Source organism: Halichoerus grypus, chromosome 10 (genome assembly GCF_964656455.1).
Source record: "Halichoerus grypus chromosome 10, mHalGry1.hap1.1, whole genome shotgun sequence".
Taxonomy (NCBI): Eukaryota; Metazoa; Chordata; class Mammalia; order Carnivora; family Phocidae; genus Halichoerus; species Halichoerus grypus.
Genome location: NC_135721.1, coordinates 80,570,323 through 80,585,922, shown reverse-complemented (window position 1 = coordinate 80,585,922; position 15,600 = coordinate 80,570,323). Strand labels below are relative to the sequence as shown.

The following is a 15,600-nucleotide window of genomic DNA, read 5'->3' as shown; positions in this document are numbered from 1 at the left end:
TTCCAATATGACTGCACCATTTTACATTCACACCAATAGCGTACGAGGGTTCCAGTTCCTTCACGTCATTGACAACATTTGTTGTCTGTCTTTTTGATTCTTGCCATCCTAGTGGGTGTGAAGTGACACCTCATTGTGGTTTTGACTTGCATGTCCCTGATGGCTAGTTGAATTCAGTTTGGACATGTTTATTTTGTGCTAGCTGAAAGCATACAGGTGAGGATATTCAGTAGGAAGTTTGGACTTGAGTTTGGAGCTTAGGAGAAAGAGCTGAGCAATTGTAGGTTGGGATCAGTTAGCATATACACGGTAATTTAGCCATTGAGTGGAGGGAAGTAAGCAGAGAGAATGAGAAGATGTGAAGGGAAGTGACTTAATCCCAAATCCTGAGGAACATTAGTAGTTAAATGACAGTAAAGGAAGCAGAGCCCGCAAAGGATGTTGAGAAGCTGTGGCCAGAGAGTGAGGTGGAAAACCAAGAGAATGTGGTGTCATGGAGTCCAAAGAAAGATTATTTTAAGTTGGAAGAAAGGGCCTATTGTATAAAATGCTGTTGAGAGACTCAATAAAATTAGGACTGAAAGTGACCTTCAGATGTAGTAGGAGGATGCTGGCGGAGGCCAGATTGAAGTAAATTGAGGAGTGATTAGGAAATAAAGAGGGCTCAGCAGGTGTAGACAAAGTGTTAAAGAATTTTGTGAAAGGGAGGCACTTAGTGGGTGTGGTCAAGAGCAACTCCCATTTCAGATGAGATTGGAGATTTTAAAAATATTAGAGGGATTTCAGCACAGCAGTGTCCAAAGAAGGCAGAAGACAATGAGATCCTGAGTCTGCCTTTGTAATGGGGGGGAAGGAGAGACCTGTGTGTCTTGAGGGCAGGAGGTTGGTGTTTCCTTCTGCTGTCTTCTATTTTTCCTGTGAAGTTAGAGACCGAGGCTGTCTGCACAGAATCATGTAGGAGGTGAGGTGTTCAAAATAAAGAATGGAGAAGGTTTGAAATATAGGCACTGTGGAGAGTAGGAGACAGAGAACGAACCATGAAAATAAAAAACACTTTCTGGACTGCATTGAGAATCTGGTAGAGGTTCCCTGAATTTACAATAGTACAACTTTTTCTGGTGTGTTTTCTCCATTGGTATCGAGCAGTGTGGCATTGGGGTTAGTGCTAATAATGCAGGGCTGGGGTCTTTTAGCCCAAGTGAAGGACAGGGAGGGGAGGGGGTGGAGAGTATAGGGAAAAGAACAGACGGTGAAGTTGAAGTGGAGCATGGAACTGAAGCTGGGTAGGGGATTATTCCACATAGTACAGATGCATTTTGGACCCCAAATTCTCTAGAGTCCTCATAGTGGAATCTCACTATGGTGTCACGTCATTTTGCAACAAGATAGAATTTCTGTGTAAGCTTACTTGCTGTGGTAGTCTAGCTGTTACTGTAATCCAGATTTTACTTATACACATGTAGTCCTAAACACCATTTGATTAAGCTACAACCTCAGTAAATAAAACGTAATTTGTAGAATTTGTGAATGTATTTTCTAAAAACACTTGAATCTGACATTTTAATACAGTGTGAAACTGCAGCACAACAGGAGTTTGCTGAAGAACTTCAAAAGCGGGAATGTTTTTTAGTTGAAAGAGAACAACTACTTTTCAGACATGAAACTGCTTTGAGTAAAATTAAAGGTGTCGAAGAAGAGGTTCTTACAAGATTTCAGATTATAAAGGAGGTAACTATATAGCTTTTGATTTCAGAGTAATGTGATTTCTGTTTTTCTTAATTTAGATTCACTAGTTATTAGCATTTTGCCACATTTGCTTAATTTCTTCACTACTCCCCCTTCCCCCCACATAGTTTTACCTGGACCATTTGAAACTAACTTGCAAAAATCATGACTCAGCACCCCTAAATACTTCTTTAGTATTATCAGTGCTTAATTTTAGGACTTTGTGTCTCCTAAGCATAAGGATATTTGCCACATCGTTATCATATTAGGAAATTAATGCTAATTCAATAATTTAACTTAATATACTGTCTGCATTCACTTTCCCAACTGGGTCTTAAGATTTTTTTTTTAAGATTTTATTTATTTATTTGAGAAAGTGTGCGTGCCAAGTGTGAGCGGGAGAGGGAGAGGCAGAGACTCTCAAGCTGACTCCCCGCTGAGCATGGAGCCTGCCATAGCGATTGAGCTGAAACTGAGAGTCAGGTTCTTAACCGACTGAGCCACCCAGGTGCCCCATTGTCCTGAAATCTTTTATTGCTTGTTTTATTTTCTGATCAAGTAACTAGATAGAATTCATGCATTATACTTGATATTTATATCTTTTTGGTTTCTTTGAATCTAGTGCAGTCAACCATTTTTTGTGAGACTTTTCTTTGAAGATTCCAGGCCAGCAGTTTTATGGAGTATGTCATATTCTGGATTTGCTTGATTGTTTCCTAAGGATTTTTTCAGGTTGAATATTTTTATCAAGGACATTTTCTAGGTGGTAGGGTATACTTTGTTTCATATCAACAGATACATTACTATATGTGTAATTTACATAGAGTAAATTTCATTCTGTTTTGAAAAATGCATATAGTCTTATAATCACCACCATAATCCCAATAAAGAATAATTTTAGCACCCCAAAAGTTACCTTATACTCCTTTGTAGTTATCCCTCCCTGCCCGTAGTACCCCCGCACCCTGCTAGTAGCCACTGACCTATTTTCTGTCCCTGTACTTCTGCCTTTTCCCAGAATGTCATGTAAATAGAATCATGATTTTTTTTTTTTTTTTGTCTGGTTTTCAGCAGCCATTTAATTATGAGGTATCTCCACATGCTTTTCTTTGAGTTTATCCTGTTTGGGGTTCACTGAACATCTTGGCTTTGTAAATTAATGTCTTTCACCAAATTTGGGACGTTTTCAACCACTATTTCTTCACTTATTTTTTATGTTTCAGTGCTTTCTCCTCCTTCTGTGTCTCCAGTGATTCATATGTTAGGTCTTTTGCTGTTACACCACAGACTGCTGAGGCTTTGCTCCTTTTTCCTCATCTGTTTCTTCTGTGTTCTTCAGATTTGTTAATGTCTGTTATTTACCATTAAGTTCATTGTTTCTTCTTTCATTTCCATGTTGCTACTGGGACCATCTAGTGAATTTTTTATTTCTGATATTTTAATGTTCTAAAATTGCTAATTATGTTCTTTTAAAAATTATGTTTAATTTTCCTTATGAGAATTTTTATCTTTCCATTTGCATTCATTTGTATTTACCTCAGGGAACATACGTAAAAATTCAGCATCTGGATCATGTAAGGATTGGCATTTCTCTTGAGACTTAGGTCACATTTTTCTGGTTCTTTATATATTCAGTGACTTTTGGATTGTATTTGGGACCTTTTGGATATTGTACAGATTCTGGATCTGGTTATAAGCCTCTGGAGACTGTTTATTTTTTTAAGTAGTCAGCCCAGTTGAAAACACATGGAGGTTTCTCAAAAAATTAAAAATAGAACTAATTATTTATAAATTAAAGTATAGTTGACATACATTATGTTAGTTTCAGATATACAACATAGTGATTTGACATTTATATGCATTATGAAACGCTCACCATGTTAAACTAGTTACCATCTGTCACTGTATAATGCTATTACAGTATTATTGACTATATTCTCTATGCTATACTTTACATCCCTGACTCTTTTTTTAACTGGAAATTTGTACCTTTTGACCACCTTCACCCGTTTTGCCCACCACTGCCCACCTCCCTCCCATGGTGGCAGCCACACCAGTTCTTTCTTTTATGAGTCTCTGTTTTGTTTGTTCATTTGTTTTGTTTTTAGATTTCACGTAAAAGTGAAGTCAGCAGTGATTGTCTTTCTCTGAATTATTTCACTTAGCATAATACCCTCAATGTTCCTTCATGTTGTCACAAATGGCAAAATTTCATTCTCTTTTACGTCTGAGTAATATTTCACTGTGTATTTGTACCACATCTTTATCCATTTATCTATCAGTGAACACCTAGGTTTCCTCCATATCTTGGGTGTTGTAAATAATGCTACAGTGAACATAGGTGTGCATATATCTTTTGGAATTCGTGTTTTCATTTTCTTTAGGTAAATGCCCAGAAGTGGAATTGCAGGATCATATGGTAGTTCTATTTTTAATTTTTTGAGAAACCTCCATGTGTTTTCCAGAGTGACTGCACCGATTTATATTCCCACCAACAGTGCATGAGGTTTCCCTTTCTCCACATCCTTGCCAACACTTGTTATTTCTTGTGTTTTTGATACAAGCCATTCTGACTGTTGTAAGGTGATATCGTGTGGTTTTGATTTTCATTTCCCTGATGATTAGTGAAGTTGAGCAATTTTTCATGTACCTTTTGGCCATCAGTATATCTGCCTTGGAAAAATATCTGTTCAGGTCCACTTCCCATTTTTTTTTTTTTTTGCACTAGAAGCATTTTATTATAGACAAATGAGTTATAGCATTTTAAGGTGTACATTTGAATTTTAAACTAGTTTAAGAATATTACTGTATAAAGTAGAAGCTAAAACACTGGAGTAGTAACGTTGATAAATAACTCTGTGTTTACGATAAATGGTCTGCACACACTCTGCAATGAATAGAACTGGGTCTGGTGGGTCCATCGATGCAGCCTGATGTTTCAAATCAATGGAGGCACTTCAGGGTTATCTTCAAAGTTGGGATCTTCCTCACTTGCTGTAATTTTGGGTTCAGATTGAACTCTTCGGGGCCTGTGTTTTTTCTCTTGAACTATGTTAGCCGCATCAGGGAAGGAATGCTTGCTAGGATCTACTTCTAGTTTCTCAATTTGCTTGCTGCTTTGGTTTGTGTGCTCTCTGCTGCTGTCCAAGGTACTTTCCCCAGGCTTTTTTTTTTTTTCCCCATTTTTTAATTGGATTGTTTATTTTGTTGTTGAGTTGTATGAGTTCTTTATATATTTTGAATATTAACTAGTATCCAAATATATTTTGGATATATCATTTGCAAATATTTTCTCCTATTCAGTAGGCTGCTTTTTTGCTTTATTGATGGTTTCCTTCACTGTGCAAAAACTTTTTAGTTTGATGTAGATCGAATTGTGGTTTTTTTCTCCAATTGTTTTTGTTTTTGTTGTCCTTGCCTGAAGAGACAGTCCAAAAATATATTTCTAAGACTGATGTCCAGGAGTTTATTACCATTGTTTTATTTTAGGAATTTTATGGTTTCAGGTCTTAGATTTAGGTCTTTAATTCATTCTGAGTTTATTTTTGTATATAGTATGAGAAAGTGGTCCAGTTTCTTTAGTATGTAGCTGTTCAGTTTTTTCAGCACCATTTATTAAAGAGACTGTCTTTTCCCCATTGTATATTGTTTCCCCCTTTGTAGTAGATGACTTTACCATATAAGCATGAGTTTATTTCTGGGCTCTCTGTTCTGTTCTGTTGATCTCCACGTCAGTTTTTGTGCTAGCACTATACTGTTTTGATAACTATAGCTTTGTGGTTAAGTTGGAAATGTGGGAGTATGATACCTCCAGGTTTGTTCTTCTTTCTCAAGGTTGCTTTGGCTATTTGGGGTCTTTTGTGGTTCAAACAAATTTTAGTATTCTTTGTTCTAATTAAGTGAAAAATGCTGTTGGCATTTTCGGTAAGGATTGCATTGAATCTGTAGATTACTTCAGGTAGTATGGAAATTTTAACAGTAGTATTTGTTCTAATTCATGAGCATGGTATATCTTCCCATTTATTTGTGACATCTTCGATTTCTTTCATTAATGCCTTATAGTTTTCAGAATACAGGTGTTTCACCTCTGTGGTTAAATTACTTCTTAGGTATTTTTATTGGTTTTAATGCAATTGTAAATGAGATTGTTTTCTTAATTTCTCTTTCTGCTACTTTGGTATTAGTATAGAAACAACTGATTTCTGTATATTAATTTTGTGTCCTGCAACTTTACAGAATTCACATATTAGTTCTAATAGTTTTTGGTGAATTCTTTAGGGTTGACTATACATAATATGTTGTCATTTGCAAATAGTGACAAGTTTTACTTCTTCCTTCCCAACTTGGATGCCTTTTCTTTTTCCTCTCTAATTGCTTTGGTTAGGTCTTCCAATGCTATGTTGAATAAAAGTGGTGAAAGTAGGCATTCTAGTCTTGTTTCTAATCTTAGAATAAAAGCTTTCAGCATTTCACCATTGAGTATGATGTTAGCTGTAGCTTTCTCATATATGACCTTTATTATGTTGAAGTATGTGCCCTCTATACTCACTTTGTTAATAGTTTTAATCATGAATGGATGTTGCCTTTTGACAAATGTTTTTTCTGCATCTGTTGAGATGGTCATATGATTTTTATCCTTCATTTTGTTAATGTGCCATATCACATTGATTTGCGAATATTGAACCATTCTTGCATCCCTGGAATATATCAGGGTCATGCTGGCCTCACCTCACAGAATGAATTTGTCCTTCCTCTTTTTTTTTTTTTTAAAGATTTTATTTATTTGAGAGAGGAAGAATGAGACAGAGAGAGCATGAGAGGGGGGAGTGTCAGTGGGAGAAGCAGACTCCCCGCTGAGCAGGGAGCCCGATGTGGGACTTGATCCCAGGACTCCAGGATCATGCCCTGAGCCGAAGGCAGTTGCTTAACCAACTGAGCCACCCAGGCGCCTTGTCCTTCCTCTTAAATAATTTTGTAATAGTTGGGAGAAGGATAGGTATGAACTCTTCTTTGAATGTTTGGTAGAATTCACCTGTGAAGACATCTGTTTGTTGGGCATTTTTTGATTACTAATTCAATTTCATTTCTAGTAATTGATCTGTTCAGATTTTCTATTTCTTCCTGATGCAGTCTTGGAAGAGTGTATGTTTCTAGGAATTTATCCATTTCTTCTAGGTCATACAAGTTTTTAGCATATAATTTTTAATAATAGTCTCTTATGAGTCTTTGTATTTCTGTTGTGTCAGTTGAAACTTCTCTTTAATTTCGGACTTTATTTTTTTGAGTCCTCTCTTTTTTTCTTGGTGTACCTGGCTGTAGGTTTTTGTTCTTTTTAAATAACCTCATAATTTTGTTCATTTTTTCTATTCTAATTCTATTTTCTACCGGTTTTTAAAGTCTGTTTCATTTGTTTCTGCTCTGATATTTATTTGTTCTTTCCTTCTGTGACCTTGGGCTTTGTTTGTTGTTCTTTTTCTAGTTCCTTTAGGTGTGAGGTTAGATTGTTTGAGATTTTTCTTGTTTCTTGAGGTCGGCCTGTAATACTGTAAATCTCCCTCTTAAAACTTCTTTTGCTGTGTCCCAAAGATTTTGGAATGATGTGTTTCCATATTCGTTTGTCTCAGGTATTTTTTGATTTCCTCTGTTTCTTTGTTGATCCACTGGTTATTTAGTAATATGTTGTTAAACTTCCATGTGTTTGTGTTTTTTCCATTTTTCTTGTAATTGATCTCCAGTTTCATGCCACTATGGTTGGAAAAGTATGTTTCCATGTGCACTTGAAAAGAATGTGTATTTTGCTGTTTTTGGATAGAGTGCTCTGTATATATCTGTTAAGTCCATCTGATCTAATGTGTTGTTCAGAATCAAGTTTTCTTACTGACGTTCTGTCTCGATGATCTATCCATTGATGTAAGTGGGGTGACAAAGTCCCCAGCTGTTATTATATTTCCATCAATTTCCCTTAATGTCTTTAGGTACTCCTATGTTGGGGGAATAGGTATTTATAATTGTTATTTCCTCGAGTTGGATTGATCCCTTTATCACTATGTAGTGCCCTTTTTTGTCTGTTACAGTCTTTGTTTTAAAGTCTGTTTTGTCTGATGTAAGTATTACTACCCCAGCTTTTTTTTTTCATTTCCATTCATATGGAATATCTTTTTACATCTCTTCACTTTGTCTGTACGTGTCTTTAGGTCTGATGTTAGTCTCTTGACTGGGTTTTGTTTTTTAATCCATTCACTCACCTTGTCTTTTTGTTGGAGCATTGAGTCCATTTACAGGTATGTACTTATTGCAATTTTGTTGTTTTCTGTTTGTTTTTATAGTGTTTCTCTCTACCTTTATTCTCTTATTCTCTTCCTTTGTAGTTGGATAACTTTCCTTAGTGTTATATTTGGCTTCCTTTCTCTTTATTTTTTGTATATCTATTATAGGTTTTTGGTTGGTAGTTATCATGAGGTTCAAATATAACACCCTATGTATATAGCACTCTAATTTAAATTGATAGTTACTTAGATTTGAACACATTCTAAAAGCAATACATTTTACTCCCTCCCATCCACATTTTATGTATTTGACATTTTAATTTTGTGTATCCTTTAACTAAATATTATAACTATAGTTGATTTTAATACTTTTATTTTTTACCTTCATACTAGCTTTATAACTGATACACTACCTTTATTATATGTTTACTTTTCCCAGTGAAATGTTTTAATAATTTTTTTTACTTCTAGTTATGGCTCCTTTATTTCCATTTAAGGAAATTCCTTTAACATTTCTTGTGGGGTTTGTTTAGTGGTGATGAACTCCTTTAACTTTTGTTTGTTTTGGAAACCCTATCTCTTCTTCAGTTCTGAGTGATAGTCTTATAATAATCTTAGTAATAACCTTGTGGGGTAGGGTATTCTTGTTTACAACCGTGAAGGTTTTTTTAATTTAAGCACTTTGAATATGTCATGCCACTCCCTTCCAGCCTGTGAAAAATCAACTGATAGTCTTATAAGTGTTCCCTTTCTTGTTTATTTATTTATTTATTTAAGAGAGAATGTGTACGCACATGCTTTGGGGGAGGAGCAGAGGGAGAGGAAGAGAGAATCTCAAGCAGACTCCCTGCTGAGTCCGGAGCCCAACATGGGGCTTGATCCCACGACCCTGAATTCATGACCTGGGCTGAAATCAAGAGTCGGACGCCCAACCGACTGAGCCACTTAGGTGCCCCTAAGTGTTCCCTTTCATGTAACTAGTTGCTTTTTTCTTGCTTCTTTTAAGATTATCTTTTTAACTTTAATTTTTGATATGTTAATTATTATGATTCTTCCTATGGACCTCTTTGGGTTCATCTTGTTTGGGGCTCTCTGTACTTCCTGGACCTGGATGTCTGTTTCCTTCTCCAGGTTAGAGTAGTTTTTAACTGTTCTTCAAATAATTTTTCTACCTATTTCTTTCTCTCTTCTCCTTATGTACCCTTATAATGCAGTTGTTAGTATACCTGATGTTGTTCTAGAGGTCCCTTAACCTATTTTCATACTCTTTGCTGTTCAATTTGGATGATTTCCACTACCCTGTCTTCTAGATTGCTGATCTCTGTTCTTCTGCATCCTCTAATCTGCTGTTAATTATCTTTAGTGTATTTTTTAGTTCAGTTATTATATTCTTCATCCTTTATTTATATTTTTTTTTATATTTTCTGTCTTTTTTTATAAATCCTGTCTCTGTTGAGGTTCTCACTGAATTCATCCATTTTTCTCCCCAAAGTAGAATAACTTTATGACCATTACTTTGAATTCTTTATCAGGTCGATTGTTTATCTCTGTTTCATTTAGTTCTTTTCCTGAGATTTTTTTCTCGTTCTTTTGTTCATAACATATTCCTCAGTCTTCTCATTTTGTCTGACTCTCTGTTTTTGTGTATTAGGTAAAACAGTTACGTCTCCTTGCATTGAAAGTATGGGCCTTCAGTAGAAGGTGATATGTGGGGCCCAAAAGTACAATCCCCTGGTCACCAAAACCAGGTACTCCAGGGCTGTCCCCTGTGTGTGTCCTCCACTTGTGATTGGGGTACAATTCCTGCTGGTACAGTTGAGAACGGGACTGTGCCCTGGGCCAGCATCTGGCTACAGTGCCTGGCCATGACTACTGCAGGTGCATTGGTGGTTGGGACTGGTCAGCATGCTGGCTGAGAGTCCCTCCTATGACTGCTGCCTGTGGGGTGACTTGTGATGCTGGCTCCCCCTCCCTGGGACAAAAGTTTCTTTGAACGGTTGCCCATCCTGACTAAGGATGCCCACTGGGTGTGTCAGGGTGGGTGCTGCTGAGATTGCCTGCCAGGTGTAGTGGGTCAGGAGAGTTGCCTGCTTGGTTAGGTGGGAAGGGTGGGGTGGATCTGCAGGGGAATGCCAGAGTGAGGTGAGCAGTGCTAGCAAGGTAGATGGAGAGTGTTAAAACTGGCACCCGCTGGCATTGGAACAGCTAGGCTGAAAGAGGGCCCCAAAATGGCACCCCATGGCTTTTTCTCCTAGAGAAATTTCCTGTAGATCCCTGCTTCTCTGGCACACATGCTAAAATTAGTAGATATCCCTTATATATGGTGCAGGCACTTTTCACACTGCTGCCTGTATGGTGGATCTTGAAGTGAGTGAGATTGTGGAGTTTTGGTTTCTTACTAGCTTGCAGCTCTCCAGGAATTAAGTCATACTGATTTTTCAATGCTCCTGGATTTATGCCCTGCTGAGTTTCAAAGCCAGATGTTATGGGGACTTCTCTTCCTAGTGCAGATCCCCAGGGCAAGGGTGGGAGTATGCCTCATATGGGGCTTGAACCCCAACACTCCTTAGGACCTCCATATCTGTGCTATCCCTCCTGCTTGTGGGTTGCTGTGCCAGGGTTTGTTTCCTGACCAGATTGTATTTCTGCCTCTCCCATCCTTCTTGATGTCCCTGTTTCTTTGTATCTTTACCTGTGGAAGAGCTGTTCTGCTAGCCTTCAGGTTATTCTCAGAGGGGGTTGTTCTCTATTAGTTGCAGCCTTGGTGTGTTCACAGGAAGAGGTGAGCTCAGGATCTTCCTACTCCATTTTCCCTACTCCATCCTAATTAGGTATAGGCCAAAATTCTTTCTCACCTCAGTTCAGTTTTCAGAGCTTTTATGATGTTGCTTCATAGATGTCTTGTGCATGTGCCACTTAGGTTAGTCTGATACTCAGGCAGTGACATGAATCTTAGTTCAGTTCTCAAGACCTGTATTATGGTGCTCTGTGTCTTTCCCATGCTTACAGAATTTGGGGGTTAGTCTGAGACTTGGGTAGTATTTTTAAACTGAGCTCTGATCTCTCCATGTTTGCTCTGCTGCTTTTGTCTGTGCTGTGCTTAGGCGGCTTAGGGTTTGGCCAGATTTCTACGAGTTTATGTACACCAGAATGAAAACATGTTCTTTCTGAGTCTATCTTCTCTTCTCTGAGATACTCCCCACATTCCTTGGCTCACAGTGGCCGTTTTCCTGGCTTCCCTGGGTGGAAAGGTGGAGTTTCTCTCAGAGTTTTAGCAGCCTGTACTTCAGCTGCACTTCAATAGCCAGAGGCCTGTGTTGGGGCAAGACTACTAGAGAAAAGAAAAAACAAAAACCCTGGAAACTTCACCCTCTTGAGGGTTGCTTCTCCACATTTTCACTCCTTTTTACAACTCCCTGCTTCTGTTTACTTTTTACAGTCCTTAAGGTAGTCACTTTTTGTGTTTTGTCTAAGATTTTTAGTTGTAATCAGTAACAGAACTAGAGTGTAGTGGGCTTATTTTGCCATTCTGGAAATGGAACTCATATCCTATATTTTTAGTATCTTTGGATTTGGAAGAATTTGGAGAAAGAGAATATTAACCTAATGTTTGAAATAACCATATTTGTGACTATATACTAAGTTATTTAAAGAATCATTTAATGTAATAATAAAATTACATAAAGCTAATGTTTTCACATGATTGGATTTTTAAAAAGGGCAGAAAAAGAAATGCTTGGATTCTCAAGAGGTTTTCCTCCTTGATTTATTCTTGAATTTTTTTCTCTTGAGATTTGTCTGTTATTCTTACTAAGTGTAAAGATAACAGCCTTATTTTAATGGTACCTATATGATTACTTGGAAGAAAGAAATTAATTCAGTTTCTTGATTTCCTATAGAAACTTGTTTGTTTTAATACATTATAAATTGAGAATAAAATGTGAAATAAACTATACATATTTGCACTTTAAATCAAAATGTGTTACCTCATTTAAATGTAATTAGAGAGTTACATGATTTGAATTATTTATAAAACTGATTAAGGAGAGTCAAATAGTTTGACACTCAGAAATTTAATTATGTTTTTAAATTTTTTGAGATGTAAACAATTTTAGCTACTTAATGAGAACAAGAAATTAGTTCTATCTATGACTGTTTATTTTCAAGGGTAACTTAAATCTTAAATTTTAATTTATAAAGCTGTGAATAACTAACTAGTCTCTTGAAGAAGATCAGGAACCCTTCATTGTTTTATCATTCCATGATATGAAAGAAATTATTTCAGTGCGTTCAGTGGATCTTTTTGAGCACCTGCAGAAAATAGTTTTTTAAGGAACTTAACAAATGCTTTTAATGCTTAGTTATTATGTTGGTTGATGATACAGTTTTTATAAACTATTTGCAGTATTAGTCATGTATGCTTAAATGTACTGATTAAAGTCCTGATTCAAGGATGGAATCCTTACCTAATTTTTAGATCAGATTTTTTTTCCCTTCTAGCAACACGATGCAGAAGTTGAGCATTTAACTGAAGTTCTTAAGGAAAGAAATAAAGAAAGCAAGAGGCTAAGGTCCTCTTTCGATGCATTGAAAGAATTGAATGATAACTTAAAAAAGCAGGTAAGACCTATTTTAATAAATACTAGATTATAAGATTTTTAAAACCTATCATCTATATTTAACAAATTATATATCAAAGTCTTAGAATATATTCTAGCTAGAGAAAATTTTGATTAACTTTATTTCCTATAATACTTCCAAATATAAATATGGTATTCTTAAGCTTTTGATCTCTCATCATCTGTTTTAGCATCCAGCTGAGAAGATGTTTTTGCAGTTTAGAGTTTTTAAAATATAAGAGCAATTACTAAATTACTAGATTTAAATGAGCAAAAAAAAAAAACAACAACATGATAATGTGGAGATTTTTACGCATTGATTTTAGCTAATACTTCTTTTAACTGCTGTTTTACACCACTGCTTATTTAACATTCGTTTATTTTCTGGACATCTATTATATGCTAGGCACTGTACTAGCGTGAATACAGAGTGCTGTCATACAGAGGGCTATCATATCGTACTGTGATTACATAAGTGATGTAATCTAGGTTACTGCTTAATAGGAGTTGTGTATCCTTTTTTTTTTTTTTTTAACTTTTGCCAGTTTTTGACTGAAAGATGAGAAAGAATAGTTCAAGAAAGACAGGAGAATGATTATGTTTGTATTTGTGTAAGGAGAAGTAGATGAGCAGAAATTGGGGTAAACCCAGTCACTTCAAAAATGAAAGCTTTGGGCTGGAACTTCATGGATTCTAAAATGTAACTAAGCTCAGACTCTCAGAGATAATATGCATCCTGGAATTCTTTAGGTAGCTATATGTTTTTAGTTTCTGTTTTTGATGTTCTGTAGTCACTGCTTGTTACAGCCTTTCTCATTGGCAGTGACAACTAGCTACAACATTTCTCATTTGATCTAAGTTCTTTGGCTTCCCTGAATTCATTTATGGCCTCCCACAGTAGGAGTATGGATGGCCTTCACTTACTGTTGTCTGGAAGCCTGCTTTATCCCTGGAGAGATTACTTTTCCCCATCACACTCTCAATCTAGTGTGCTCTCGCTCTCTTTTTTTTTTAAGATTTTATTTATTTATTTGAGAAAGAGAGTGAGCAAGAGAGGAGAGAGCACAAGCCAGGGGAGGGACAGAGGGAGAGGGAGGAGCAGACTCCCCACTGAGCAGGGAGCCTGATGTGGAACTCGATCCCAGGACCCTGGGATCATGACCTGAGCTGAAGGCAGTTGCTTAACCAACTGAGCCACCAGACGCCCCCTCTCTCTTTTTAATTGAAGTACAGTTGGTTGACACAAAACATTATATTAGTTTCAGATGTACAATAATGATTTGACAATGTTATATGGTATACTGTGCTCAGCACAAGTGTAGGTACTATCTGTCACCATACAACTCTAGCACTCTTTTTTTTTTTTTTTTTTTAAAGATTTTATTTGACAAGAGAGAGACACAGCGAGAGAAGGAACACAAGCAGGGGGAGTAGGAGAGGGAGAAGCAGGCCTCCTGCCAAGCGGGGAGCCCGATGCGGGGCTCAATCCCAGGAACCCAGGATCACAACCTAAGCCAAAGACAGAGGCTTAATGACTGAGCCACCCAGGCGCCCCATAGCACTCTTTTTTTGAGAAGGGTTTCTTTAACTGCTAGCCAAAGAACATTGTTGCCCATACCTATCTCTTAAGGTTATATATTTGTTAATAATTTTGTATGTGTTTGTATGGGTGTGTGGTGAGTGGAGTGGATATGTGAATTATTACATGACTGACCTATTGATAATTGGATTTTTGATCTAGTGTGACCAAACTGAAAGAGCTTGGGAGAAATTCTTTGGTACCAGCTGGGAGAATGTTTTTTTATGGTTACTCTGTTTAGTGTAGATGAGGAGTCAGCAATTTTTTTCTTTAAGGATGAAATAGTAAATATTTTGGGCTCTGTGAGCCATGCAGTCTGTCATGACTCAACTCTGACATAATGCAAAAGTAGCTACAGGCAATAAGTAAGTGAATGAGCATGGCTGTATTCTAATAAGATGTTATTTATAACAGTAAACAGTGTTCAGATTTGGTCCATGGGCTGTAGTTGGCCAACTTTTGGCATGATGAATGATGTATATATACAGTTGACCCTTAAACACCATGGGTTTGAACTGTGTTCCACTTATATGAAATTTTTTTTTTTTGATAGATGTGGTACAGTATTATAAATGTATTCTCTCTTCCTTATGATTTTCTTTTTCATGTCAGAGTCTACCATCTTTTATTATTATTTTTTTCTCATTACATTCAGGAAAATTATTCTCCTATAGTAATCCTGGATATGACAAAGATCCAGCTGGGAATTGGATTTTCCCATCGCTTCTCAAGGGTATTTTCTGCTGATTTGGGTCACTTTGTTCCCTTCCTCCTCCCCTCCTCGGAATCCACCTGTCTTCATTTTTTTTCTTTTTTTGATGTTCATTTTTCTTTTTTTTTTTTTCTTTCCTCTCTCTCTTTTTTAAAATTTAAATTCATTTAATTCACATATTATTAGTTTCAGAGGTAGAGTTCAGTGATTCATCAGTCTCATATAATACCCAGTGCTCCTTGTATCATGTGCCTTCTTTAATGTCTATCACCCAGTTACCTCATCGCCCCACCCGTCCCCCTCCAGCAGCCCTCAGTTTCCCATGATTAAGAGTCTCTTATCGTTTGTCTCCCTCTCAGATTTCATCTTGTTTTATTTTTCCCTTCTTCTACTATGATCCTCTGTTTTGTTTCTTAAATTACATATGAGTGAGATCATATGATAATTGTCTTTTTCTGATTAACTTATTCACTCAGCATAATACCCTCCAGTTCCATCCACGTCAGTGTAAATGATAAGATTTCATCCTTTCTGATGGCTGCATAATATTCCATTATACCACATCTTCTTTATCCAGTCATCTGTCAGTGGACATCTGGGCTATTTCCATAGTTTGCCTATTGTGGACATTTGCTGCTATAAACATTGGGGTGCAGGTGCCCCTTCAGATCACTACATTTTGTATCTTTGGGGTAAATA

At 36.7% G+C, this 15,600-nt stretch overlaps 1 protein-coding gene across 11 annotated transcripts in view; it reads left to right on the top strand.

The window, feature by feature from the left end:
• Positions 1 to 15,600, top strand: part of CCDC138 (coiled-coil domain containing 138) — a 142,726-nt gene that overhangs the window by 13,817 nt on the left and 113,309 nt on the right. For 10 of the 11 annotated variants that reach the window (XM_078056697.1, XM_078056703.1, XM_078056702.1 and 7 more), the window contains 2 exons: positions 1,570 to 1,728; positions 12,492 to 12,611. In XM_078056697.1, coding sequence (XP_077912823.1) covers positions 1,570 to 1,728; positions 12,492 to 12,611 — 279 coding nt within the window. The remainder of the gene's footprint in view (positions 1 to 1,569; positions 1,729 to 12,491; positions 12,612 to 15,600) is intronic. The other variant, XM_078056700.1, reaches the window with a different exon arrangement.